The 26,302-nt window shown below is 39.0% G+C and overlaps 1 protein-coding gene across 1 annotated transcript in view; it reads left to right on the top strand.

The window, feature by feature from the left end:
- Positions 1–26,302, top strand: part of LOC113152811 (ephrin type-B receptor 1-like) — a 73,879-nt gene that overhangs the window by 16,450 nt on the left and 31,127 nt on the right. Inside the window, exons 2-7 of the mRNA XM_026346266.1 lie at positions 13,347–13,411; positions 14,021–14,311; positions 14,551–14,769; positions 14,881–15,061; positions 21,203–21,358; positions 25,732–25,994. Coding sequence (XP_026202051.1) covers positions 13,347–13,411; positions 14,021–14,311; positions 14,551–14,769; positions 14,881–15,061; positions 21,203–21,358; positions 25,732–25,994 — 1,175 coding nt within the window. The remainder of the gene's footprint in view (positions 1–13,346; positions 13,412–14,020; positions 14,312–14,550; positions 14,770–14,880; positions 15,062–21,202; positions 21,359–25,731; positions 25,995–26,302) is intronic.

Raw genomic sequence — 26,302 nt, 5'->3', positions numbered from 1 at the left:
CAATGAACGTATGATTTGTAGCTCAGCAGCATTAAGTTAAATTAAATTAGTTTTTATGCAACTATGCTGATATTAGCCAGGAGCAGAGGCATTGTGTTATTGGGTTGTCCACCCGTACAGCCACCCTGTTCTTGTGAACGCAGCATATAAGAAATGATTGGCGGGAATTCCTTCACGTTTGGCACAAATTGCCACTTGGGGTCAAGGATGAATTCTTTGGTTTTTGGTCCCCATAGGTCACTGTGACCACATGTATGTCCCATTCTCATCAACACTAGGACTGCTGCTTGTACCCATACATAAACCTGTTATGAGAATGAGTCTATGTCACTAGTTAGCAGACGCATAAAACCACAGCATGTTAATAGTAGATGTTGCTGTTTTTATAGCTCTGCTGATAATGTAAGAAAATAACTTTAAAATGTACAAACAAATAAATAAGTGCCTGCACTACTGTTATTATTTTTTATGCATTGTTAAAAGTCTAATGTTTGCTTAGAATTAGCTCAGTTGAAGAAGTGGGTCACATTCAGAACCATTTTAATGATCTGTTTCTTCATACAAAGACGTATAATTTTAGGTTTGACTGAGATGTTGACTTGTCTTCAGTGAGATGGAGATGCGTATTTTTCAGTACTTATTTTTCAGTCCACACATTGCCTTCTCAGCGCACTTATATAAACTTAAGAAGCTGTAATGCTGCTGTGGGTGGATTCTTTGTGAATACGACGAGCCTGTCACCATTTGAGACGCAGTGTAGCTGTACTTAGACACACAATACACACTGTGGCCCATTTCCTTACAGTGCTGCCATCCTTTTCCGTCAGTCTTTTTCTGATCGCAAGTCAAATCTAAAATTATTTTGACGTTCCCTCCTGTGGGTTCCTAAATTATTATCAGTTTACATGTCAAAACGTGAAAGAAATATGCAATGGAAGTATATTTACTTAAGATTGATTTGATAAAAATGTGGGGGATTGATGAGGCTTTGATGTCACGGCTTTGCAGATTAAATGTTGGTGCTTGGAGCTGTAATGCTTCAATATGTAGCTCTCAGTTCTGCCTCGTCTGATTTTATGTCCCACTCATCTCTTCTGAGTGGCAGCTCTGAGACACACACAGTAAAAACATTGGGAATCTCTTGATACTCTTAAAGCCTTGCTGTATTTCGCCATGCAGTTTTGTGAGTTTTATGACAGTTAAAGTTGTCGTTCAATTTACAATTTACTGTAGACGTCAGATTAAAAGTTGAGTAGATTGCCAGATTAAACTAATGCACGCTCACTTGAGGTGCATTAGTCCATTAAAAGCCGAAGAGTAGAGCTGCAACTACCAATTATTTTGATTATTTATTCTCCTGCTGATTATTTGTTTTGAATAATTGATCATTTAGTCTGTAATATGTGGTTAAATATGTGTCCATCACAATATCCTGAAGCCAAATACACAAAGCTATTCAGCCTCCTATCATACATACAGTTTAGATACTAGAGGAAATGTCTATCCCACTGTTTGATTAGCTTGGTTAGCATCTGTCACACAATCACACAAGCGTTTGTCTAACTAATTGTTATTCTTGTCAGTCTTGTGCAAACTGTACAATATGCACTGTTTTTATATTTATTCTGATGGCACCAAACTACCTCCTTACTTTCTTTTGGCTTAAGGTGTTCTTCAAAACCACTTAGACATAGCATCTAAGCTTTTGTATTGTAGGAAAAACTCTGACTTATTATCGACTAATCAATTAATAAACTATTTATTCCAGCCAGTACCAGTAAAGTTAAACCTTCAAACTAATGTTATCATTATACAAACAGGAGAATATTTCTGACAGTTCAGTGTTACCTGCTGAATGTAGGACACTGATCTTACACAGGATGTTCAGAGGTAGTAATAAGGAGTACTACCAATATTTTGACAACCGTTGTACATCTCTTGTGGCTCAATCAGCTCGTTTCTGTGTCTCCTGGCTTCCACAGATTTACCCTCCAGACATGTGCTGACGTGTTGCAAACCAAATGTATTTTCCAAATCCAAGCCCATATGTATCTGTAGCGAACTGTCAACTTACAGTAGCACCCTGTCTACATGGGCAGCGTATAGTGAAAACAGCAAGTTGTCACAGCAGCAGCTGGTTCAGTCCTCCATCAGTCTCCACACAGGATGTGTTCAGGCGCACTACTGTGTGTAGGTTATTTGCGTTTTCATAGTGCTCAGCCCCAATGCAGTGACGCTATTTAGCATTTATTAGTACTATAACATATAAAAATGGTTTTATAACTATAATTTAGTTGTTTATTAGTGATCACATGTAGGTGGAGGTTGATAATATACAGTAGTTTAACACATTTGTACTACTAAGTGTATTGTACCAGTAGTGTGTTCATAAGAGAAATAATCACTGTTGACTAATACTGTAAGGTAAAAATACTGTATTTAATATGTCTTTATTAAAGGACACTGCACTGTGATATTAGCAATTAGGGGCATGCACAGAGTAATACATACCTGTCATTATCATTGTAAACAGACTTTGTGTCACACACATTGAGAATATGTGACTAGTGATATAATGTAGTGTTTTACAATAAAAAGGGAGCTTTGCTTATCTAGACGCCGGGGGGTTAATTAATGTTGAGAGGGTCTGTTTTGATTAATTTAGGAAAAAAGCAGGGCCACCCCCAGAAGCTGTCTGTGTCAGTGAGCTGTCAGGGTCATCAGAGTCCATTGATCCAATCTCTAAAAGTTAGTGCACAAGAAAGATCAAAATGTTCTCTGGCAAATAGAAGGCAGTGTGCAAAAACAAATGAGGCCAAAAAATAATCCTCAAATCCAGTGTGAGGTGTTTAAGCATCATATCTATAACTCTGAGATAAGCAAGGATTTGCAAGTCTTTTCTCCTGCATCATCAACAGGAATATCAAAAAATTCCCATGCCTTTTTTAATCACTGCTCACTAATAACTAACACTAACAGCATGGATGCAATTAAAGTTCCTCTAATTAAGTAAATTACAGACAGAAATTGTTATTTTTGCCAACAACCAGAAAAGATTAAAAGTTATTGCTCAGCTTGATTCCAGAGGTATAAAGACAAAGAACCAGACTAGAAATGCATTTTAATTGACGCAGATCTTTTAGCATTTTATCATCTCTTGTGGTACAAATTTAATGTGCAGACTTGATTTTGAAAAATGAATTTTTGCCTTTGTCTCAGGCAGCGTGGAGTACTGTAACGGAGTCTTAGCTGTTCTACTGACAAACAACCATTAGACAATTTCAGCTCATTCAGAACACCCCTGCAGAACAGACTTTTGAAGTGCTACTGTTAGATTATAAATCACTCAATCGTACGAGGCCAAAATCCATTTTGATCTACTTGAAGAACATAAAACCAGCAGGACTCTACTGGTTGTACAGGGCGAAGCTGCTTTTAGCTTCTATGATTTACACCGATGGAACAACTTTCTGATAATTGTGCCACGAGTCTACCCATTTTCAAATCTGAATTAAGAACTATTTTCTGCCTTTTGGTGTTTGGTTTCTTTGCTGTATTTTTATTTCCATTGATTGCTTTTGGGTCAACTTGGATCATATTATAAAATATATATAAATATAATATATATATATATATAAATAGAGTCATCAGACCCACTTTAAGAGGACATACAGACATTCAGACTACTCTAATGGTAGATGCAAAATGACAATAGACAATATCCACCTCCACAAAGATTTGATTTGTTTATATTCACAGTTAACAAAAGATGACATATGGCTTCTAGGCTTCCTACACATCCTCTTCACCATATGTTCTACGGTGAACACAAACTCTAATTTGTGCCTACAGAAGCTTTATCGTCCTCACCCGAGCTCGCTCGTGTCGCCCTCTGAATTACCTGCCTTATCAACGCACTGAACATCTCTTGAACAAATGATACGGCATGTGCCGACGTCTAATGTGGCGTCTACAGGCGTCGCTCTCCTTTAAAAACAGAGCATGTCAGTTAGAAGACTGCTCCCCTTGTGTTAGTCACAAAGGCACAAAGGATTCTGCCACAGTGACAGACTGGATGCTTCACACAGCGCTTATGTCTCTGAGCGAGCGTGTGCACGTGTGTGTGTTTGTGTGTGTGCACGTTTCTTTTTGTACTAGTGGCAGTTTCGTGTTAAGTTTTCATCCAGAGAGAGAAAGACACACTTCATCTGGGCTCAGTGCTAAAAATAAGAACCCAATATGTTCTCTTTTTATTGTTGTGCTGTTCCCATTTTCTAAAAGACAATAAGTTAGTTATTTATTTATTTTACAGTGACTAGCACACCCTGTTGTCTAAAAATTCAATATGTTGCAGTTATATTTATAGTGACAAGGCTCTGCTGTGACAGCCAATCATATTCTGGAGAACCACAATACCTTCTGCGTTTTAAAGCCACAGACCTTCTCACTTCTTTAAAACAGCGCATTGTGTTTGCAGGTCTGCCCTCTTTCACTGTCTTGTAATATTTCAATGGCAAGTCATCAAACTATGCTATTGAGAAATCCAACATTACAGAAGCTACAGCAATTACCAGCATTTCTCCTATTTGATTTTACTAATGAAGAAAGGCTCTGTATTGTCACAGTGTGCACTGCACAGGCACCAAGACAGGATTTAACAGGTATTTTTCAGTTTCTGAAAAGCTGAAATGGGAGGCTTCTCTAGTGGCGAACATGCCCTCTTTCATCAAGCGAAATCATGACACTACAAATTTTCTAGGTCAGGGCTGTTAGATGAGGAGAGGAAAACGAGAGGAGAGGTGAAATCACAGGGCGAGGGAGAGGCACAAAGAGAAGAGAACGAGAAGGAAGCAACGACGGGGACCACAAAGTCTGAGATTGAGGGTGTGTATGTGTGTGTGTACACGTGGGATGCTTGTTCAATAAGAAAGTGTGACACCGATAAGTGCTCATGTGTGACAGTTTGGTTGTTCTTTTTAACACAGCGGCCCTGTGCCGCTGCCAGCTTCCATTCACAACAACAACGACGTGTCAGCAATGAGAAAAACAACCTGATACCTAAAGGCATTGGTTGCACTTGTGCACGTCTGATCCTAAAGATCTTTTCCTGTGAGGCCACGATGCTTTGTGGGCACATTTGGCCTGAAAATGTCTACCATGTATTTCCCTCTCCATGCAGCTCTTTTATTATCTTATCTGTTTACCACCTGTTGCTGGGTAATCCTCTTTTCTCGCTAGCTGCTGGTCCTGGTCCTCTGGGTCGTTGCTGATTTTGGTTGAATTTTTAGTTACTTGAAGAAGAAGCAGAAGCTGTAAACACAACACCGACTTATTAGGTCTCACTTGAACACAAAGATGATTCATGCTGTGGGGTTGTGATATAAAAATGAATTTGATCAACATGTTTATTTGTAAGGAATATGTTAGAAACTGCTGCTTGTTTGCACATTAGGTGGACATGGGACGACATTAGCATTCATTTGGAGTCTTGTTTCTGTCCACTTCACCAACATACTCCTTTTGGTTTTCAGCAGTTCTTTAGTTACATGATTCTCCACAACCATGCCTTTAATATGAGAAGGGAAAGACTTGATATTGATATTTTTGATTGCAAAAATGATTTGTCTAATAATAAATAACACTCCAAACCAACTGACTTATGTTTTAAAAATCAAGTTGGACCAGGAGACGTTGTTAGCTTTTCACATATTAGGTAATTTACTGCTCTTCTTCAAACCATTTTTCTTGTTTTACTGAGAGACTATTATCTAATATCATAATGTATTACATATTTTAAATTTTAACGTACTGCTCTTTTCAGGATGATTTGTGTGCTATGGTCTCTGTTCAAGTAGGGACGGAGGTTCTTGAATTACCTCTCTTGGAAAAAGGAGCTAAATGTGCATAAATAAGAGTCGAGCTGACAGTAGGCCACGCCAAAAATACTTTAAGAGGCCTAGCACCTAATTTAGCAACCAGGAATCGGAGAGCAAAAGCTAAAATCCTCACCGGGCAATTCAACAATCCAAAATGGAAGTTTGACATAGTGATATTTTATCATCAATACTGTGACTCAAATATACACACACAGTGGAACAAGCTTCACCTCTTATATAAGGGGACTGGGAATGATGCCAAAGAAGTAGTGAGGTTCAACACAGGTCTCCAAGTTAATCAAATATGCTTCGAGGAAGAAGTTTAAGAGGAGAGAAATGTTGAATATGGAACACTTTTTGTAAGGTTTACAATGTGAGCAACACTTCAATAAGCCCTAAAGTCCAATCAATAGCTGGGTGGTTATACACTGAATTACTTTGTATATACAGTACTGTCAGGCTGCAAGTTGTCTTCACCTGGTGGTGTGTACTCAAGTCCCTGCAGTGTGTGAGAGCAAATAAACAGAGATTAGCTATTAATACAGCAGGACCAAGAACCCCATGTGTCTAATTTGTTTTGTGCAGCACACAGAGGACAAATCAAGAAGGAAATTAACACCAGGGTTAGAAGAAGAAGTTAGCAGAGGATCGGGGACTAACAAATGTAATGCAGAATCTATGGCTCTTTCAAATGTTGTCACCAGAAGGCTTAGACGTGGCTTATTATAGTCCAACACTTAATGGATTAATCACAGAGTGCCTGCGTCATGGGAAAATATAGTGTAAATATAAAACTAAAATGTCGATTTTTATGAATTTAACTTTCAAAGCCAGAAAACACAGGTTAGCAGCCCATTGGTTCTTATTGATTGTTTTTGTTAAAATTTAGGTGAATTAAGTTAACCTTCGACTCTGGGATCAGCTAGAAATGTGTAATTGCACCTCTCAATGGTGAAATTCAACAAATTAGATAACAACTTGACACAAAGGTCAGTTTACTTGTAATGAGGAGTGGTTAAAGTTGGACCTTATAACTTTGTCAGGGAGCCTGATCAAGTTGAATAACAGTTAGTTAGTGGCATCTCTACGTACAACTCCTACATATACATGATGTTTGAGTTGATTAAATGTTTTTAATAGCTCCTAGCAGATGCAGTAATTCAAACATTCATACAAAGATGTCCGAAGACAAGAAGAAACAGTTTCCTAGACATAAGAGTATACAACGCTAAGTGTAAAAGGCAATATGTACAGTAGTTTAATTATACAGTACAATCCATTAAACGGGACAGTTAATTACTTTGGAGATTGTATTATGGAAGCACATCCTCCCAAATTACCACACACATCTGAGGGGAATCATTCCCACTGATTGCTTTTAAACATGCATTAAGATTTGGTGCATCCACAGCAAAAATGCAACGATTCATTCTCCACTCTGACAAACACACTTTGCTCCACAAAATAAAGTCCCGTTTGGTTCAGCTAGTGGTTGAGAAAAAATGCCCGACTTAGTGGAATGACACCGTTCTTAGGAGATTTGGCACCATGCGTCCTGTGGCTCTTATAAAAGTAAGCCACATGTTTAATTTGCTTTATGATGCCAGCCTATGATGTAGCTGTGTGTGTAAGGCAGAGAAGATGTGTATATGTGTGTGTCCCCTCCCCTGTGCTTACCTTTATACCCCTCAATATGATTCGTTCTAATGCCGACTCTGCTAAGCCTTTAACGCTGTATCTGTGTTCGCTTCACATGATGGTGTCATGCTATTGTAGCAGAATTTGTGATTTTGTCCACATCTGCAGCTCCTTGAGTAAATCCACCGTTGTTGCATAGTTATGTCTGTTTTTTGCTGATCCAACGTGTTTTTGAACTGCTGAGCAGACTCTTTTAAGACAACAGGGTCAGGCCATTAGCCGGTGCTACAGATTGATGCTGTATGTGGAAACTATTGAGGGAGGCTTTGCATAAGCCTGAGTATACTATAGCTTAAAAGAAACATGTGCAGATAAAACCTGAGACACCAGAGTATAATACTGAGGCCACTGGGGAGCTGTGGGGGTTTTACGGAAAAAAAAACTCAAGATCGAGATCAAACTTGTTATTAGATTAGATATTAGATTCACTTACAGTTCGTATTGTACCTAAATACAACTTTAAGGTACTTTACTTGAGTATTTTCATTTGGTAAATATAAAAATAGTTTGCGCTTCCTGCACTTTCTAACTTACCGCCATTTAAAGTGCTGTACAGTGCATCTCATTGACCCATTCACACACACAATCACACACCAGTGATGAAGCTGCTGTGCAGCTGGCCTGATCCTACCAGACATTCAGTGTCTCGCCCAGGGGACACTTCAACATATGACAGAAAGAACTGGGAATTAAACCACTGACACTGACTGCTTTTTTTTTTTTTTTTACTCAGCACTTATCTAACAGCTGCAGTCAATTCTCAGTTCAAGATTTCTACATTTAAAAAAGGAAGTGAAAATGTCTAAATATTACTTATATGATAATGTAACACTTGAAAGCTTTTTCTTCTCATGGAGTTTTTATAGTGTGGTATTTGTTCCACTACTGACTAGAGATAAAACTTTTTCCTAATCTTTTCTTCTTAAAATCCAAACCACCAAATGTTTAAGTTTAATTACAAAGCTTTGTTTGTGTACATGTCGGTGTTTGCCCAGGTTAATGAGGCTCCGCATCAAAATACCAGCAGTTTGTTTGTGTATGTGAGTGTACACGTGTATCTGTGTACCTTACGTATATTTGATTTGTCCAAGTGCACTTCTGTATCTGAGCATGTGCGCTCTTGACTGAGTTGTCCTTCTGTGATACTATGTCATTCCACTTCAGGGCCTGATTGGTCAGCAACTGTCTCTGTGGGTGGTATGACGTCCATCACTCCAGGAGGGCTTTTAGTGCGTTTTTTTGTTGTTGTTTGTGTGTATGTGTGTACGTCTGTTTGTTATTTTGCTGCTTTGCCCACAGAAAAGATGCTCCCAGGCAGAATGTCTTTCTTTTCCTTACAGCCATACTGCATATATAGTACACACATACATATTTACACACATTCAGGCATATAATTCAGCATCAACCTAATCTGGTTAGATCACACTAGACTAATTGGTATATGATAAAACAATGTCACTTGCCATATGACCACCAATTCTTATAATAATCTCTCATTTACACACTCATACACACACTTTAAACTGTTGTGAGGATTTTGACATAGTTCAAATTGCCCCTAACCTGAACCATCAAGTCTAAATGACTTACCTTAACACAAACATAAGCCTGATCCCAGCTTTATCCCTAAAATCAAGTCTTAACCCTCTGAAGTTGTGAGTGCCAGCCAAAATGTCCTCCCGAAAGCATCATTAGGGTATTACACAACTACATAAAGCCGTGTACACACACACACAAAGAAACAAAGTGAGAAAGAGAAGAAGGCTGTAAAATTACTTCTAATTCAGCATCTGTGGTAGAAATACTTTTATTTCTCCCTTGTAGGCCACAACAAGGATTTAACATCCTCTTTGACTGCTACCACATTGCACAGATTTACCTGCTGTTTCTTCTGCCATTAAATAGCTTTGGTTTCGTTCAGTGATGTAGCATTGGTTGAGGAGGTGGGTGTGGGGGAGGTGGGCACACTGCGATCACAGCCTCCAATATGTCAAAAGTAATTAGCCTGATCGGAGAGCATACCCTATTATGCACAGAGAGGTGTGTGCTGTGTGCTGTTAATTAGACTGATGAGTAGATACATTCTAATAAGCCCAACAGAGACCATCCGCTACATGACTGGTTTTGTTCTGATTAAAATTCTTCTCTTTTAAACTGAGAAGTATGTTTGCTGATATGGTTTCCATATGTTGTTTTTAACTCATGCACCAGAAATGTGTTCAAATACATGAAGAACTGAAGCAATTAGTCAATTCATCACTTCACTAATCAAAAGAAAGTGATTCTGCAAATATGCTGAAAAAATAACACCAACCACTTCCAAAATGTGAGGATTTGATGCTTGTATACTTGTGGACAAAGAGTTGGTTTTATCTTTTTATATACTTAACCAATCACCCGCCCTGTGCTTGGCCTTAAAGCTTCTGTTGAGGGGTCTTCCAAGAGTTTGGGCTACAAGGCGAGTTTGTGTACTGATGTACTGCATCTGAAAACAGACAGACTTTTCCTTTAACGCTCTACTTTGAAGCAGAAAGATGGTTTTGTTGGTTTGGTGCACAGCCATTGTTCTATTTTTTAAGCAAATCCCTTAATCAAATCCCTTCTTACAAGACTTTGCTGGGAGGTATAGTGTGTAAGACTACATGAGCTATTCCAACATCTTTTCTGTCAACACTGTGAATTTCCCTCTTTATTACCATTTTTTCTTTTTAGCCTCTTTTTTTAACCCAAACTTCAAAGACTTTTGAACTGGCAAAATATGCAGGGTAGAAATAAACTGGGTGTGTATTCTGCTGTGGATTGATTTCAGAAAGTCTTTGTTGACAACATGCCACTAAATGCACTGAAGCTACAAATTAGATAGTGACAATTGTCACCGTTTGAATAAGCTTTGGTGCAAGTTTTTGATAGTCGACTACATTTTTGCATGACAAGCATTTCATTTTCCCAAATGACCCTCACTCCCAGGAGAGAGCTGAAAAACCTGGTTCTGCTGTAATTAGGCGAGCTCGCTGACAAAAAAAGAAGCACCCAAGGTAGAATGGGGGATGAAAGACAGGGAGAGAGAATGGAGGAGAGGATGAAGGTGGGGAGGGTGTGAAGGAAGAGAGCAGATAATGAGAGGCAAGGTGACAAAATGAAAGAGAACAAGAGGAGGAAAGCATGTCAAGAATCAAGGGGGCTTGTTTGCCTGCGGCTTGCTCATGGTGCAATGTCGCTGAACCTTCTCACCATGTTTTATTACCAAGGGCTCTGTTAGGGTCTGAGCTGTCAGCATGCCAACTAACCTACGTTGGTCTGAATGTGTCAGCGTGTCCGCTCACTGTCAGTGTTCATTTTGCCTACTCGAGCTTAGTTCACTATCAAGTACTGTAACACAGGAGAACTAAGAAACCTGCTCGAGAAACATTATATAAATGGGAGCACAAATTGGAGCAGAGGCATCGTTGAATTTTCAGCTGTTGATGTGGTTTAAACAGTATTTGGTATTGAATCTTTCCTTTTTTTTTAAATCCTATATGCAAAACTGAAAGCAGATTTAAATTTACTCATTTCACTTAACAAAGTGCCAGCAAAAGATATACATTTTAATAGGATTTAGTTGCAGGGGAAGTAGTATTTCAAGCACATCTGAAAATTTATTCACTGTCGGCAATAATACAGCTAGCAATCTTTTACCATCCTACATTTTTCATAGCATGTGGTTTTGCATGCATGGGCATGGATTGTTGGTAATTTATTTTTTATAAAGTGTCTCTCATTTCTCGCAGTGTGAGGCTTTTCACGTGCTGAAATATGTCTTAAGGCTGCTTATATAGCAATATTTCACCATTAAAACTTTGGAATCTACAATATGAAGTGACATGTTTTACAATGAATTTTGCCATCTGAGATTTTGCTGTCTAGTTGCTTTGTTGTTTAGTTGTCATATATCCTACTTCTCTGCCTTCACACACCTTTGCTGCCATATAAGAGCACAATTAGCTTTGTGATGAACAGAACGGTGTCAGTGTGTTGCCCAGCTGCGATTTAATGTGTCAGGTTAGTATGTGAGATTACGGAAGCAGCATAAAGTTATTAGTGGCATCCAGGTCAGTGGAGTGCTACAGTACCTACTGTACACACATTCACATACTGTAGTATTAGTTTGGTAAATTGATATTACTGCTGCAGCACAAGAGGGAGTGGATAATATGTATTAAATAATTTATCACAGTTTGACCCATCATGTGAATTCTATTTTCATATACTGAATGTAGCTTAATACATTGTCTGAAGTCTCTGAAGTTTAACTTCTCACCCAAAAGGCTTCATTGGTTCTAAGTGACTGGTTGGAAGTCTCAGGAATTTAAGCTCTGTGGGTTTGAGCTTCAGCAAATCACAGACAAATCAAAATACCTCATTAAACTGATGCAATTTAAAATCCATTATTACTACGTGTGGCCAGCAGTAACACTGTCGATAATGTCTTTTAGACCCAGAGATGTGACAGGGCATGTTATACAAAGAAAAAAACAAACGTTTGATATTGTTAAAATGTCAATTACTCTTACATTAGAGTTACTAATCCAAGTACTGTATGTTACTTTAACATCATATTACTGTAGTGTCCCTTGAAGACATTGGATGTTTTTACTGATGAGAATGGAAAGTATCAGAAATAGATTATTAAGAGGGTTATTTTAGCTTTGTGCAGCGACTTGAGGTGAATCTATTCAAAATGTGTGCTACCCAGGGGTAGTTGGGGATAAGTTAAGGGGATTTTTTTGTAGCAAAGGATATTCTGATAAGGTAGGACTGTAAAGCAGGTAACTTATTAGCATCTTGTAAGTCTCAGCTTCATCATTGACTATATGTGTTGCGGCTTGTTAGTGGCTAACTAGTTATGGAAGCAGACATTCAGGAATTACAAGTTTTGTTTTCCTGGCTACTCAGTGGCTGAAATGTCTCTACACCCTCTTCATAAATAATAATAATAATGACATACTTTATTGATCCCTTTGGGGAAATTGACGTTCAAACAGCTGCAGTAGATGGCGGCCCTACTCTAAGGTTTTGGTGTCTTGTCCAAGGACACCTATACATATATCCAGGAGGAACCAGGAATCGAACCAGTAACCCTGTTATTCGACACCACTAGAGATAACTACCCATGAATTATAAATAAATGAGTTTTTCCTGCTCTCATTTTTCTGTTGCTAACTGCTTATATAACTGTTTTCTTTTGGCCATCACTACACTCTTGTTCATACAGCAGTAGATAAACTTACTACTACTTCAGGATAAACAGGGATTTCAACATACTATTAATTGTTTATTGCAGTATGCCATATGATCATATGTTCACACTGAATGAACTGAAATAGGGTGATTTCTTGGCACTGTCAATTATTCGGTGGTTGTTGATTAGGCAGCCAATCTGCTTGGCTGTTTTCTGCTATGCCAGGGTAAAATAAATACACAATGATAATATTGTTATCTTTGTTGTCATTGTGTCATATCATTGTTACTTTTATATTGCATTAGCATAACCACAATCTGGTTTATTTTCGACTTTCGTACCAGCTTTATCTTACGATAGAGGAAAGAAAAAAGAGAAGCTCTGCAGAAAAGGTGTAAAGAGGGGTTTTATGAATATGAATGACATGCATCACTATGCAGTACTAAAGTTAGCGTCTGAGCTGACTATTAATTAAACTCATACCTGTCCTCCTCATGCAGCTCCGTCGTTTCACCTCTTGCTGCCTTTCTGTTTCTCTTTTTGTCTGACAGAGACAGTGATGGATACAAGGACAGCGACAGCTGAGCTTGGCTGGATATCGTTCCCTGCCAATGGAGTAAGAACAATGTGCAAAGTTGTACTGTGTGTGTGTGTGTGTGTGTGTGTGTGTATGTGCATGTACCCTTGGGGGGAAAAAGAGTTTGAATACACTTTACTGTGCTCCATTAACAAGTCTGTCAAAATCTTAATTACAGTGGCAAGGTGACACCAATTAACCGCTATCGAACGGAAATACAACGGAAGAGCCTGAAATAGACAATGATTAAAATAAAATAAAATAAAATAAAATAGAACTGAATAAAATAGAATAGGATCTTTGCACCAACTGTCTTACACTCTGTGGCTTTTTTAAATGCTGGCTTGGCAGCTAGCTGCTTACAATGGTCTGTTCTGTGTGTGTGTGTGTGTGTTTGAGGTGAGAGGCTCTAATTGTGATGAATGATTGTCCCTGTGCAGCACAGAACAAGGTAGTGAGAAAAAAGGGAATGAGGGAGGAGAGTTGGTAGAAAAAAGAGAGACAAAATGGGAAGGAGGGAAAGAGAAAGTTTAATTTGTGCCAGGTCTTGGTAAACCCATTAATCATTTTAGCCTCTCTCCCCTTCCTCTGCTTACTTCCTTCTCATCCACACCTTCTGCCCCTTCCTCTCACACACACATCCTCCAGTGGGAGGAGGTGAGCGGCTATGATGAGAACCTCAACACCATCAGGACGTACCAGGTGTGCAACGTGTTTGAGCCCAGCCAGAACAACTGGCTCCTCACCACTTACATTGACCGGCGGGCGGCACAGCGGATATATGTGGAGATCCGCTTCACTGTTCGTGACTGTGCCTCCATCCCCAGTGTCCTGGGCTCCTGCAAAGAGACATTCAACCTTTACTATCTGGAAACAGACAGAACCGTATCGGAGGGCATCAAAGGGGTGGAGTACTGGGCTAATGCCCCCTTTCTGAAGGTAATTACCCTTTGAATGAAGAAGTAAAGTGAGGCCATTAGAGCATTGAGCATTGTCACAATGTAAATTAGTATTTTCAAGTGAAAATGTAATGATAAACGTTACTCAACACAGACACCAGTAGTAAAGTTCTTCTTAGAATTCATAATATAACTGTACGTAGCTTAATAGTTTTTTTAATAAACCAGTTCTTCAGTTTAAATTCACACTGTCCTCTTCTCTCTTTTTATCTCTGCCAGGTGGACACCATTGCAGCAGATGAGAGTTTTTCCCAGGTTGATTTCGGGGGAAGGCTAATGAAGGTGAACACAGAAGTTCGGAGTTTTGGGCCTCTGTCCAAAGGCAGAGGCTTCCACCTGGCCTTTCAGGATCTGGGTGCGTGCATGTCCCTTCTGGCTGTCAGGGTGTTCTACAAGAAATGCCCTAGTGTGGTGCAGAACTTTGCTTTTTTCCCAGAGGTATGGATTATTACCAACTAAAAACTGTGGTCTTTTCATTAGATTCTGAATCAGCTGATTTAAAAACTGTGACTCTTAACCCATCTTTTATATTTACTCTGATTCGTTCAGACACTGACTGGTGCAGAGTCTACCTCCCTAGTCATTGCCAGAGGAAATTGTATTCCCAACGCTGAGGAAGTGGATGTGCCCATAAAGCTCTACTGTAATGGAGATGGAGAGTGGATGGTTCCCATCGGCAGCTGCAGCTGCAAAGCTGGTTATGAACCGGATAATGGCAACGTGTGTCGAGGTAAATCTTTATATGGATTAATGAGAATGAAGAGAAAATGAAAATGTGTGAATTCTGTACTGCACCACAGCAAATTAGAGATGATGGCGTGCAGGCTGAGTCACATTTTTAATGATGTTGCCATTGCCCAGTAGAGCAAAGTGTGTTATTTCTTACAGTCCAAGTTGAATAATCACATGTATGTATACGTTATCAGGTGCATTTTAGTCCAAGGGTACAGCCCACAACCAGACACTGCACATAAAAGTCAAATTGACTTGTAGCCAAAGCTAACAAATCAGTATGGCAGCAAATCAATATTTATCAACATGTTTCTAATAAGCAAACTTACCAACTTTACCTTTAGGCAATATTTCAAAGAGCATGCAGGAGTTAACAGTACAAACAACATGAGAATACTGGTGTGATCAGTAATATTTGAAACATATCACAAATTATAGTACAATAAGATTATAACATGAAAGTTTTCCTTTGTTATTAGAAATGGGTCATTTTAAATCCAGTTTCCTCAGCTAAGCAAGTCAACTAAGGTGCTAAACCACTCTGTGCTGAGTCAATTCTGTAGAAAATGCAAATATTTAATGTGTCCAGGAGAGCAAAGTGTGCCATCTCTGGCAGCCCTAACTGTATAATCACATGCATGTATACATTTTCAGACATTTTTGCCTCAGGGTGCAGCCTACAATGTTCCATATGTTAATATTAGTAGAAGCAGAGTTGTGTGAACATAACACAGAAATAGCTTCTCTTCCCTCGGTGCTCTATATATCTACCTCTTTTCATTCCTTTTTATATCTGGCCTCCTTCCCCATTTCCTCCCCGAAGTAGTACCCATCATTTCTTATTCTCCCCAGAGTGTCTCATCCATTGTGTGTGTGTGAGTGTGTGTGTGTGTGTGTGTGTCTGTGATGTATGTACATATAGTGAAATGATAAGTTAGGCTGCTTCATCCCATGTTAATTAGTTTAGCGTGTTCCAGCCAGATTAGGCTACTGCAAATTACTCCTGAACTGTCAGAGAGTCGAGTCGGAGAGATAGAAGAGAGTAAGAAAGAAAGAGAGACAGCAATCGTTTCTAATCGAGAAACAGTTGTGCCCTCTGGAGGGATGGACTGGCATGAAAGTAAAAAAGAGGACAAACCAAGGACAGAAAAGTAAAACCTCTGAGAGATGAAACAGATCGAGGGAACAGGGGAGAATGGTGAATAGTATTAAATCTGAAGAAGACTGAATCTCAGCTTAGCTTTTAGTGTCTGTCTCTCTTTGCAAGACAAACTTTTTCCTCTTTGTTCTATTTGAGGTGAGTCAGACTTAAATTAAGGGAGACAGTGATGATGTCTGAAAATGTTACTGTAATGTTGATCTCCATTGCAGAACGAATTAAGGTGGAATGTGGTATTATTAAGTCTTGTGGTGTGGAAATATTGTGTTTGGCATTGTTGCCCTTGAAAAACTAAATTAGAAAGAGAGGCCACGTAACATGGCAAAAACATTTACTTTGTAAAAAGAAACAACGTGTGATGTGTTAGCAAGTGGGAAAACACAGAAATGTTGTGGTTTCTTGCTGGTGTATTTCTGTGAGAGCCTCGCACAATTCATTCCTGTGGGTGGGTCTAATTACTGGTGAGACTGCTCCTGCACTCAGAGTATATTGGCTGCCGATGCTTCAAGTGATTAGCTCAGTTCTCTGATGACCCATCTCTGTTGGTACACGTTTCATACAGTACATAGTCTGCATTACCCACCTGTTTCAGACTTTAGGTGATGTTAGCCTAGTCTTGTTTGAAACTGTTTCCTCAATTCATGTGGCAAAAATCACATGTATTTATTTCAGTTACCTTCTTTATTAACAGTCTAAAACTACATTTAAAGATGATGTTACACTCAGTGCATTTTATGATAAGGTTTAGTCAAAGATCTTAGATTTGCTCTAATCCAACTGTAAGTCTAAACTTACTGATACTTCACATAAACTTTGTTTCTGTGTTCAGATTGAATTATTAGTGGATTTTTTTCATTGTGTTCACTGTTTGCATCATGAATGACCCATCCCAACTTTAAAGGCTGATGACTTCACTCAAAAGTCTAGGATTGAAATATGATGATTGGAGTATTCACAACAACAGATGAGTTAGATCTCTGTTCAGACATGTCCACCTACACCTGCCTCATGCACTTTATTCAACATGTGCTTAAAGTGTGATTTAAAATGTCACAGGACAGAGCATGTCCGGTCTGTCTCTAACGGGCTGATATCTTTTCGGTGCCAATCAGTTGATAACATCTTGGCAGGAACCTGGACTCACTATTAGAACAGATGGTTGTCTTTGTGTGTGTGTGTGTCAGGCCACAGAGATGCTGTTTATTTTGCACCAAACCAGCATATTGTGCAAACCATCCGGCAAAACTGGCTCCACATCAAAGTACTGTGTTTGGTTGCATGTATGTGTGTGTGTATGTGTGTGTGTACGTATATCAATCATTTCAGGGGGACATAAATCTGTTGCACACAGTTCCATTGTGGGGACTCGCCCTCATTTTAGGGACAAAAAGCCAATTTCAATAAGGTAAAATTTAGGTTAAAGTAGGGGTTAAAGGTAGCCAAGCAGTGATTATGAAGGTAAGTCTCCATAAAATAATTGTAATACAGTGTGGTGTCCCCTGAAGTGGTGGAAACACAAGTGTGTTTGTGTGTTTGTGTGTGTGTGTGTGTGTGTGTGTGTGTGTGTGTGTGTGTGTGTGTGTGTGTGTGTGTGTGTGTGTGTGTGTGTGTGTGTGTGTGTGTATAAAGTAAATAAATATTCCAAAGACCTTTACTTCAAATGCATCACAGTACAAATGCAGGCACCACCATCAAATACTCGCATACACACAATGTACCCCCGCTGTGGACCCCAACAACGTTAGAGTTTTTAAAACCTGCAGGCTTTTAACACACTCACTTGCACAAACACACAGACACACACACAGAGCACATTTTTTAATAATTGATCAGTAAGTCTGTATTCCAACTTTAGACCATTGTCATCCACATGGTGGCTGTGTGACTCAACACCGACGGCTAAATGTACAGAGTGAAACAGTAGAAACAGTTTTTTATGTTTGTCCCTTTTTAACTAATTCTTTCCTGTTCCTCTGCTCACATTTATCCCTGCTATATTCACACTTTATTTTTCTTGTTGTTTCTCCTTGTCCATTCTTAGATTACGGAGTTGTTTAACCTCTTGTTCAGAGGCTCTTTCAGTTTATAAACCTAAAACGGCAAAACACCAAATTAGATACAGCACTACAGCAATTACAGTACGGACATATTACTACCTAACTGTACCACAGGCGTTACATCTTCTATTAACTTTTATTTAGAATGCTCCTTAAGTTCAGTATTTCTACTGTTCTTCTAGTGTTTTAGTTTCTTAACCCATTAAAACATTACACAAAACGGACTCTAATGGTGGCACAAATGTGTTTACAAGCCCAGACACGAACAGCACCTGATGCATTAGGAGTGTTAGCAGTCGGAAATTCTTAGACAGCTGGGCGCAGAAAGAAAGAGAGAGAGATAACTATACAGAGAGGTATTCATCCAGCGATAACTAAGATAACTAATAGAGAGAGGGCGCAAGACTTGTTGCCATGGTGACACACCCCATGTGTATGAGCAAGGTTGTTGAATAAATGACCTTGACAAGCCAGATGTCTATCTTCCTATTCAAGACACAAATGCACGCACACAAAGAGGCACAAGCCATTGACACTCCTGACGTGACTTCAAAGAAAGGTGATGCGTGAATATAAAGAAACTAACACGGAGCGAGACTGAGTAAAAGGAGGTGGAAAAGAGTGTCTGACAAATGGAGAGTGAGGGAAACGTGTGTAAAACTGGAGCTGAAGGTAATTCGACGATGTCAGAAAGCATAATGGAAATTACGTTCACGTAGTATGTGCTGCTTAGTACCTTAGTATGTTTAAACCTCTTTGTCTCACACCCACGTGTGTTTTGGCTGCATTTTCGCTCCTTTTAATTGCAGAAAGTAGAGATTAAAGGAAATAAGGGCTACCTGGCTAATCCTGACGTTGACTTCATTTTAGGTCGATTAAGGATAACAAACCTCATCACTACTTCTTCTGGAATCATTCTTGACTGTTCCAACAGAAAGTTGCTCTTTTTGTTCGTCTGCATGATGCCAATCTCAAGCACCACGCTGTATCTCTACGCTCATCTCTCTTTGCAGCTCCTTGCTTGGAGACTGTAGAGAATGACAGCCAATCAGAAGTAATAAATGACAGCCTGTCACCTTGACACTATGAAGGGCAGCTTTGCACTCTGCCTTTGAGTGTGAAGCTCTTTGGAACAGTTTCGAACACTTTGGCCTTCTCGCGTGGTCGTGAGATACATCTAGTCTGTTGTGAATGGACCTTCGCCCTTAGCGTGTGTCTCAAATCCCTCGGTGCCAAATTTATTTCAGCATACTGGACTGTTCCTACACTTACTGCACTACAAAAAGCACCTGAGAGGTTTCTTTGAGCCCTGTGCTTCATGTAATATGCAGCGATACATTGAGGCAAAGACCAGCGTTGCCCATTGTGAATCATGTTGGAGCAGAAGCATCAGCAACACCAACATTTAACAGTGTGTATATGTACTGTATATTTTTTATGCAACGTTTGTTTTTTTATCTCTCTCGCTTTAAACATAATCTGCCAGACTCTTTAAACCCTTTAATATTTGATTAGGTGACACGCTGAAGCTCTTCACTCCAGCAGCTTGTCCCATTTACAGCACTTCTTTCACTGCTTCAGCAACCCCTCCTTTGTCTTCCACCATACATTTATTTGCATTGTGGTCTTTCAGCATCTAAAGCGTCTCAGAGATAAATTAAACTTTCGTTACAGCACAGGAGGGAAAATAAAAAGGTGAAGATAACTCAAAACTCGAAAAAAAATAACATTAAAATATTTCATTTGGTCTTTCTCAGCTTTCTGGCAGTGCTTTCGTTTCAGTCTTATTTCTCATTTCACACCTCTTTGTTTTCACGTTGGGCTTTTTTTTTCCCCCATTACTTTGTAATAAGAATTCAGAACTCATGTTGAGCCTCTTCAGAGACATTTATTAAAACCTATATGTGAATTTAAAAAGGTACACTTTAGAATTTAACATGCTCTAACTTTACCTACAACATACTGTATTTTCTTCTTGATACTTGACCATGTGTTCATTTTATTTTTGACTCAATCTGCTGTAACTTTTTCTACTTCAGCCTCAAAGTTGATGATTCATTTAGGTCTGACTGCAAATACTGAGAGTAGGTTACCCCTCCATCCAGCCAGGTTTACTCTAGAACTAAGAACAACAAGATCAACTAAAGCTCTGTGATGGGTTTAACTGAATTAGTCCTTTGCACAGACACACATGAAGTTTGTTGACTCACTTTGGATAAAAGGATAATAAATAAACAAATATGAATTATGTATTATGTATGTAAGATGAATCTCCATTGTGACCCAACTACATGATGAATTAAATAGGCAACATGTGATTGCTGGAGATATTCTGCTAAGTTACATTATTTATTCTGTTATGGAATCAGTAAAATCAAAGAGGTTCAATTCTAAAATCAAAAGGGTGTTTTGAAATGTGGATGAGGTTTCAGGGTGTACGGCAGCTCCACCAACAACACGAGTAATGAGTAACTTTAAGCTCTCAGTTATGTTAATGGATCTAAACATATAAAGTGTATGAAAGTCTGACATTAAGATGATGTTCTGTGTCCTAAAGAAGGACAACTGGGTCAGAAACAACTCCGACCACGATAAGGGAGTCAGAGAATCTACACCACAGATGATCAGTGTGACTGTGATTTTGACAAAAGGTTTCTTTGTGTATCCTGTCAGAACAAGATAATGTGCTGCTATCTCAGAAAATCCCCCCTCTGTGCTTTGTCAGTCTCAGAAAACCAATAATAAAACCACAGCGGCTTTTTAAAACAAAGTTTACCAAATGCCTTGCAGTCGAGGCAAACAAAAGACACAGAAAAAAAAAAAACACAGAAGCTAAGAAAATTCCTACTTGTTTGTTTTGTCTCATTTATGTTCAGGAGGCAGAGTTGTGTGTACTTTTTCAGCACGTTCTCTCTCTTTACAGCTTGTCCTCAAGGCACCTTTAAGTCCTCCCAGGGGGCAGGATTATGTCAGCAGTGTCCGCTTAACAGTCGCTCCACCATCGAGGCCGCCACCCTCTGCGGTTGTCGGAACGGCTATTACCGCGGAGATATGGACAAACCTGAGGACGTCTGCACGAGTGAGTCAGTCAAACAAACACATGCTCAGGAAAACTACCAGTCTACTCGAAGTGAGATTATACCTTTAAGTGACCAATTCACTTTTGTGATACAGACTGAAGTATCTGATGACTGACATATTACAGCAATATGTTTGTAATGCATCAGTGTTTGACAACGCTGACAGACTGATATCTTACATTACAAGCCAATATTTGCTTAGGTTTATCATTCTAACTCTTTATTTTATGCACCTCATTCAGAATGAGTGTGCCGCAGTGTTCCTGTCCTTGTTTAGGGGTTTTGGGAGCAGTAAGTAATAACGCTGGCACATTCCTCAGGCTTTCCATTGACGTGAATTTGTGTTTAGCGTGTTGAAGAGGCAATATTGCTATGCAAGACGAGGCACACCGTTTGAAAAATGCTGCCTCTCAGTTCCACAGAGAAATTGTGTAAGTAGGTTGAGACATGAATCATTTTGGGCTGTCTCAGTTGCTCGAACTGTGAAACTGTGTGTACGCTCTGTGTGTGTTAGGCACACGTGTGTGCACATTCGCATGACCTGGATACAACAACAAGATGTTTTATGGGTGCTAACAAAGCTCTGGTTAATTCATAGGCAGGACATTATTTTACTGTCTTACATTCATGAACGAATTTGCAATACTCGGCCAGAAAATTAAATTAAAGCTAACCCAGGAGCTGCAGACTTTCTCTCAGTGGTTTTAAATGAATCATGACATCCTCATTTTGCCTCTTTTTTTTCTTTTTAAAACTAGTTTTGACCGCTTTTTGGGATTTTTGGGGACAATCTCCTGTTTGTATGCTGACTAAATGATGCTATGCTGATTCACACAGCAACACATGGTAAGATCCCTACAGGCTGTGGGATTTCAGCAATCTTAAAAAATGAATGCAGCCACACTAAGAAACGTGGATCTAATCGACTTGGGTATGATATCATATATATTGATGTATGTAGATTCAGTTCATCATTTCATGTGACTTTCCATTGGGCTGGTTAGAAGATATCAGTTGTAGCACCGGTCATATTGTCAGATGATGTCAGATTTCTAACCTAACCTCTTTGGGCACAGACATCCTTCATTTTGAACCTGTGTGTCACAGCATTTATCATCATCTTTCATCTGATAGTCTAAAATTGCAAAGTATATACTCACTTTTCAGGTTCAGTTGATCGAGACCAAAGAAAAAAGAGAGATATTGCTAGTTTACAGGGTTAAAGGTAGTTATTTGTTTGGAAGGTTGTGTCAGCCACAGTCATTAGTTCTTCATAGACTAGAAATTAAGTGTTATTAAGTATTATTGCTCCTTTTGTATGTATTTATTTATCATCTCTAATCGTTACTAAGAGATCATGAAGAAATAATGGATGATAAACAATGATATTTTAGATCCCAACTGGTGCTGTTATACCAGAATGAAAAACAATTTGCACCTCACTCACTTACTGAGATGTATGTGTGTTAGCACGATTAAAAATCTGGGTAATGTCCTTTAATGCAGATTGAATAGATGACTGCTTCCTTAAGAGGTCATGATCGGCAGATTGATATATAAGTTGTTTAAAAGGGCTGGTTGGGTTTAACATCACATCACAAATGTAACGCCAGAGGTGATTCGACACAGACCACAAGCAAACGTCCCATCCCAAATAATCAAATGCAGTGTTTCTTAAAAACAGACAAGGATGTAGTCGTTCCTATTTGCTCAATCAGTTAGTAACTCGTAATAATGTGATTCACGAGAGCATAGAGGCAAGACATAAAGGGACTTTTCACCCACAGATAAAATCCAGTTCAGAGGGCTTAAAGCTCATTTTATGTCTTACACGGAAACTATCAAAAGTGTCATTGGTGCTACATGTTGTAATTTTGAAAATAGCTTTTTATTCCTTTACTTGTATTGCAATCAAACGGTGTCACCGCTCATCAGCTACTGATGTATGTTACTAAAGGAATATCAAAATGAAAATGTAAAAACATGACTTTGCTACAGTAGCTAGGAACAATTTTCGGGGGTTAACCTATTCTGATAACGGAGAATGAACATGAAATGACTCAAATCAAAAGCAGCAGCTTACTCCCAAATTGATGCTGATAGAAGAAAAATCAACATTCCCAGTGAAAAAGGTTTCAGGTGTCAACCTACTCAGCCCACGCAGCTCTGTGAACTGCCGCGGTACTTTCAATTCAAGGGCACAAACAAAGCAACAGCAATGGTAAAGAGGAGTCTAAACTCTAACATTGAACTTCGGGATAGTTTATTTATTTTATCACGTATAAAATCGGAGCAGTGAAATGAAAGAGTGAACATGCCATGTGCCTTTTTGTTGTTCATTTGTCTGTTTGCTGGGACAGAAAGATACAAGTACAACATCCTGTACATCTTCAATAAATGAAAACTCCAAGTTTGTTCCAAAAGTATTTGCTGAAATTAGCTAATGAACATTCTGCCAAATATCAGGTCTGATTCATGTATGATATCGATCATGTGTTGATTTAAGAGAGCCAATACAAATTCAACCCTTTTTACCAGCGTCTTTTACTAAAGACGTCCAGTAAGTTCCAGCAGCACAGCAATTAAAATAAATAATTTAAAGCCCAATGTTGCCGTGACACTTGTGTCTGTGATTAGTGTGTGTAGACGTCTGACTGCTGCTGGTTGTGTGAGTCTGTGTGTTCACTACAGGTCAGATTGATAAGTGCAAAAGCCATTTGAACAGTGAAGGAGTGCAGTGTGTAGTTGTAGATTGCAGCACAGATTTAGTCTCTCTTAAGTGGATCTTTTATTGTCACTGCAGTAAAGAATGGTCGATTTAAAATGTGATTATCACCTTCTTTCTTACTATCTTTTTTTCATTTGAATGCCTATTTGCTGTGACCTATGTGTAAAATAATTTCTATTTGTGTGATGTAGATAGAAAGTAAGATTAAGGGGAATATTCGTGCCAGCTTACTATGTTTGTGTGTGTCTGTGTGTATGTGTGATTATGATGATGGGTCCTCTTTCTCCCTGTAGGAATTTTGCTACTTAGACTTTCAACCCCCTACTGATTGTTATCACTTTGATTTTGCAGCGTGGGTGTCTCTGAATGTCTGGTTGAGAAATGCACACATACACATATTCCACAGGGCCATCATGTCATCTCGCATCACATGTTGTGCGAATGTGTCTGTCTGATGCTTGTGAACAGTCAAGGAGAAGTGCACCCGCTAGGTTTAACCTTGTGAAAACTCTGGGTTTATGTTAAAGACTCACTGTAACACTCTAAAAACCAGAGTTTGTCCTCACATCAAAGAGATGACATGAGAGAAAAGAGAGCAAACCAGCAAGAGAGAAACTCACTGACTACAAAGAGACACTGATTCTCTGGCTGGTGGTGAGCTGCTAGGTCACCTTTTGACTGAAAGAGACAGCGTTGGCTGAAGCTCAAATTCTCTACATCTGTAGCAGAATTACACGTTATAACTGAATTTGGCAGCTTTGTATGTAGCGCGGCCTTGACGTGACGGCAAGTCAAAGTGGTTTAACCTGCAACACTCCTCGTTTTGTTATTATATTAAGTTATTCTTAGTAAAATAAAAATAATCATCCTCATATTCTCTCATCAGTGCTTCAGGGATTCACTTTAAACTAAGATCGGCTTCTTCTGTCTGCAAGACTTTGCTTCCCAGGGGGAGTATTTTAATCCAGGATATACCAGTTGTTTTCAGTACTGATTAATCCGTTGATTATTTACTCATGTAATTAACCAATTAGTCTTTCAGATGTCAAAAAGTTATATTAATTTGCAATATAACAGCTAAAAGGCCAAGATAACATGATAAACAGACACAAAAAATGTAATAGAACCAGTGAATATTACATTTTTTTTACTAAAATTTAAGAGATTTTAACTAATAAATACTACAATAGATACTGTAAATGCAGTATTTACCTTTAAATTATAGGAAAGTAGAAGTACAAAGCTTCCCCATGTATAAATAACTGAATATGTGTCTGGTTTCTAGTTTAAAGTAACGTTATTTTAACAGTAGTATTTCCAGATTCCAGCTTTTTGCATGCACGCATTGAGACTCTGCTTACACCGCAGCTTGCCTTGCTGTAAAATGCCAGACATCCTGTGATAATAAAACTGATCCATATGTGAGCTATTACTGGGAACCACTTAATATAAATAAAATCATTTATTTTCTCAAGTGCAGTAATTTGCTTTAATTTGACAGAGTGCTCTGTGTTAACGTGGTTGATATCTGCTTCGCTTTGGCATAGCCAGTTATGGGGGTAATAAAAGATACACTCAAACAGACACCGGAAACGTGGACTGTCAGTGTCAATCCTTTCTTATTCTCCTCTTATCTTCCTCCAGGTGTCCCCTCAGCCCCTCGCAATGTGGTTTCAGTTGTCAACCAGACGTCTGTGTCACTGGAGTGGCACTCGCCTCGTGACACGGGGCACCGTGACGATCTGTCATATAACGTCTTGTGCCGCAGATGCCACAGCAGCGAGCGGAGGGCATGTCAGCCGTGTGACGACAGTGTGGTGTTTGTTCCAGGCAAGCGGGGATTAAAGGAAACAGGAGTGGAGATCAGCAAGCTGCGGGCCCACACGTCATACACCTTCGAAATACAGGTTTGTCCCCAAAGAACGGGGAGCCTTTCTATAGCGTTGTATATTCTGGTAGGGTTTTGTTGAGCATGTGTGCTGTTCAGTTTGGTTAAAGGTTAATACAATAAAAAAATCAGTCTTCAAACATTAATCACCTGCTGACTTTAAATGGGTCTCTGAAAAGCCGCAATTAGAGAAGACTTGATAACAAATTGCAATTCAAAATTCAATACACACATCATCTGTGAGCTGAATAATTAAAGACATAATTAAATTACATGGTTCAAAATATACATTAACTTAATAAAGAGCAATTCTGAAATGTGAGCTAT

Source organism: Anabas testudineus, chromosome 4, assembly GCF_900324465.2.
Source record: "Anabas testudineus chromosome 4, fAnaTes1.2, whole genome shotgun sequence".
Lineage (NCBI taxonomy): Eukaryota > Metazoa > Chordata > Actinopteri > Anabantiformes > Anabantidae > Anabas > Anabas testudineus.
The sequence above is the reverse complement of the archived record's forward strand: the minus strand, read 5'-3'. Positions and strand labels throughout refer to the sequence as shown.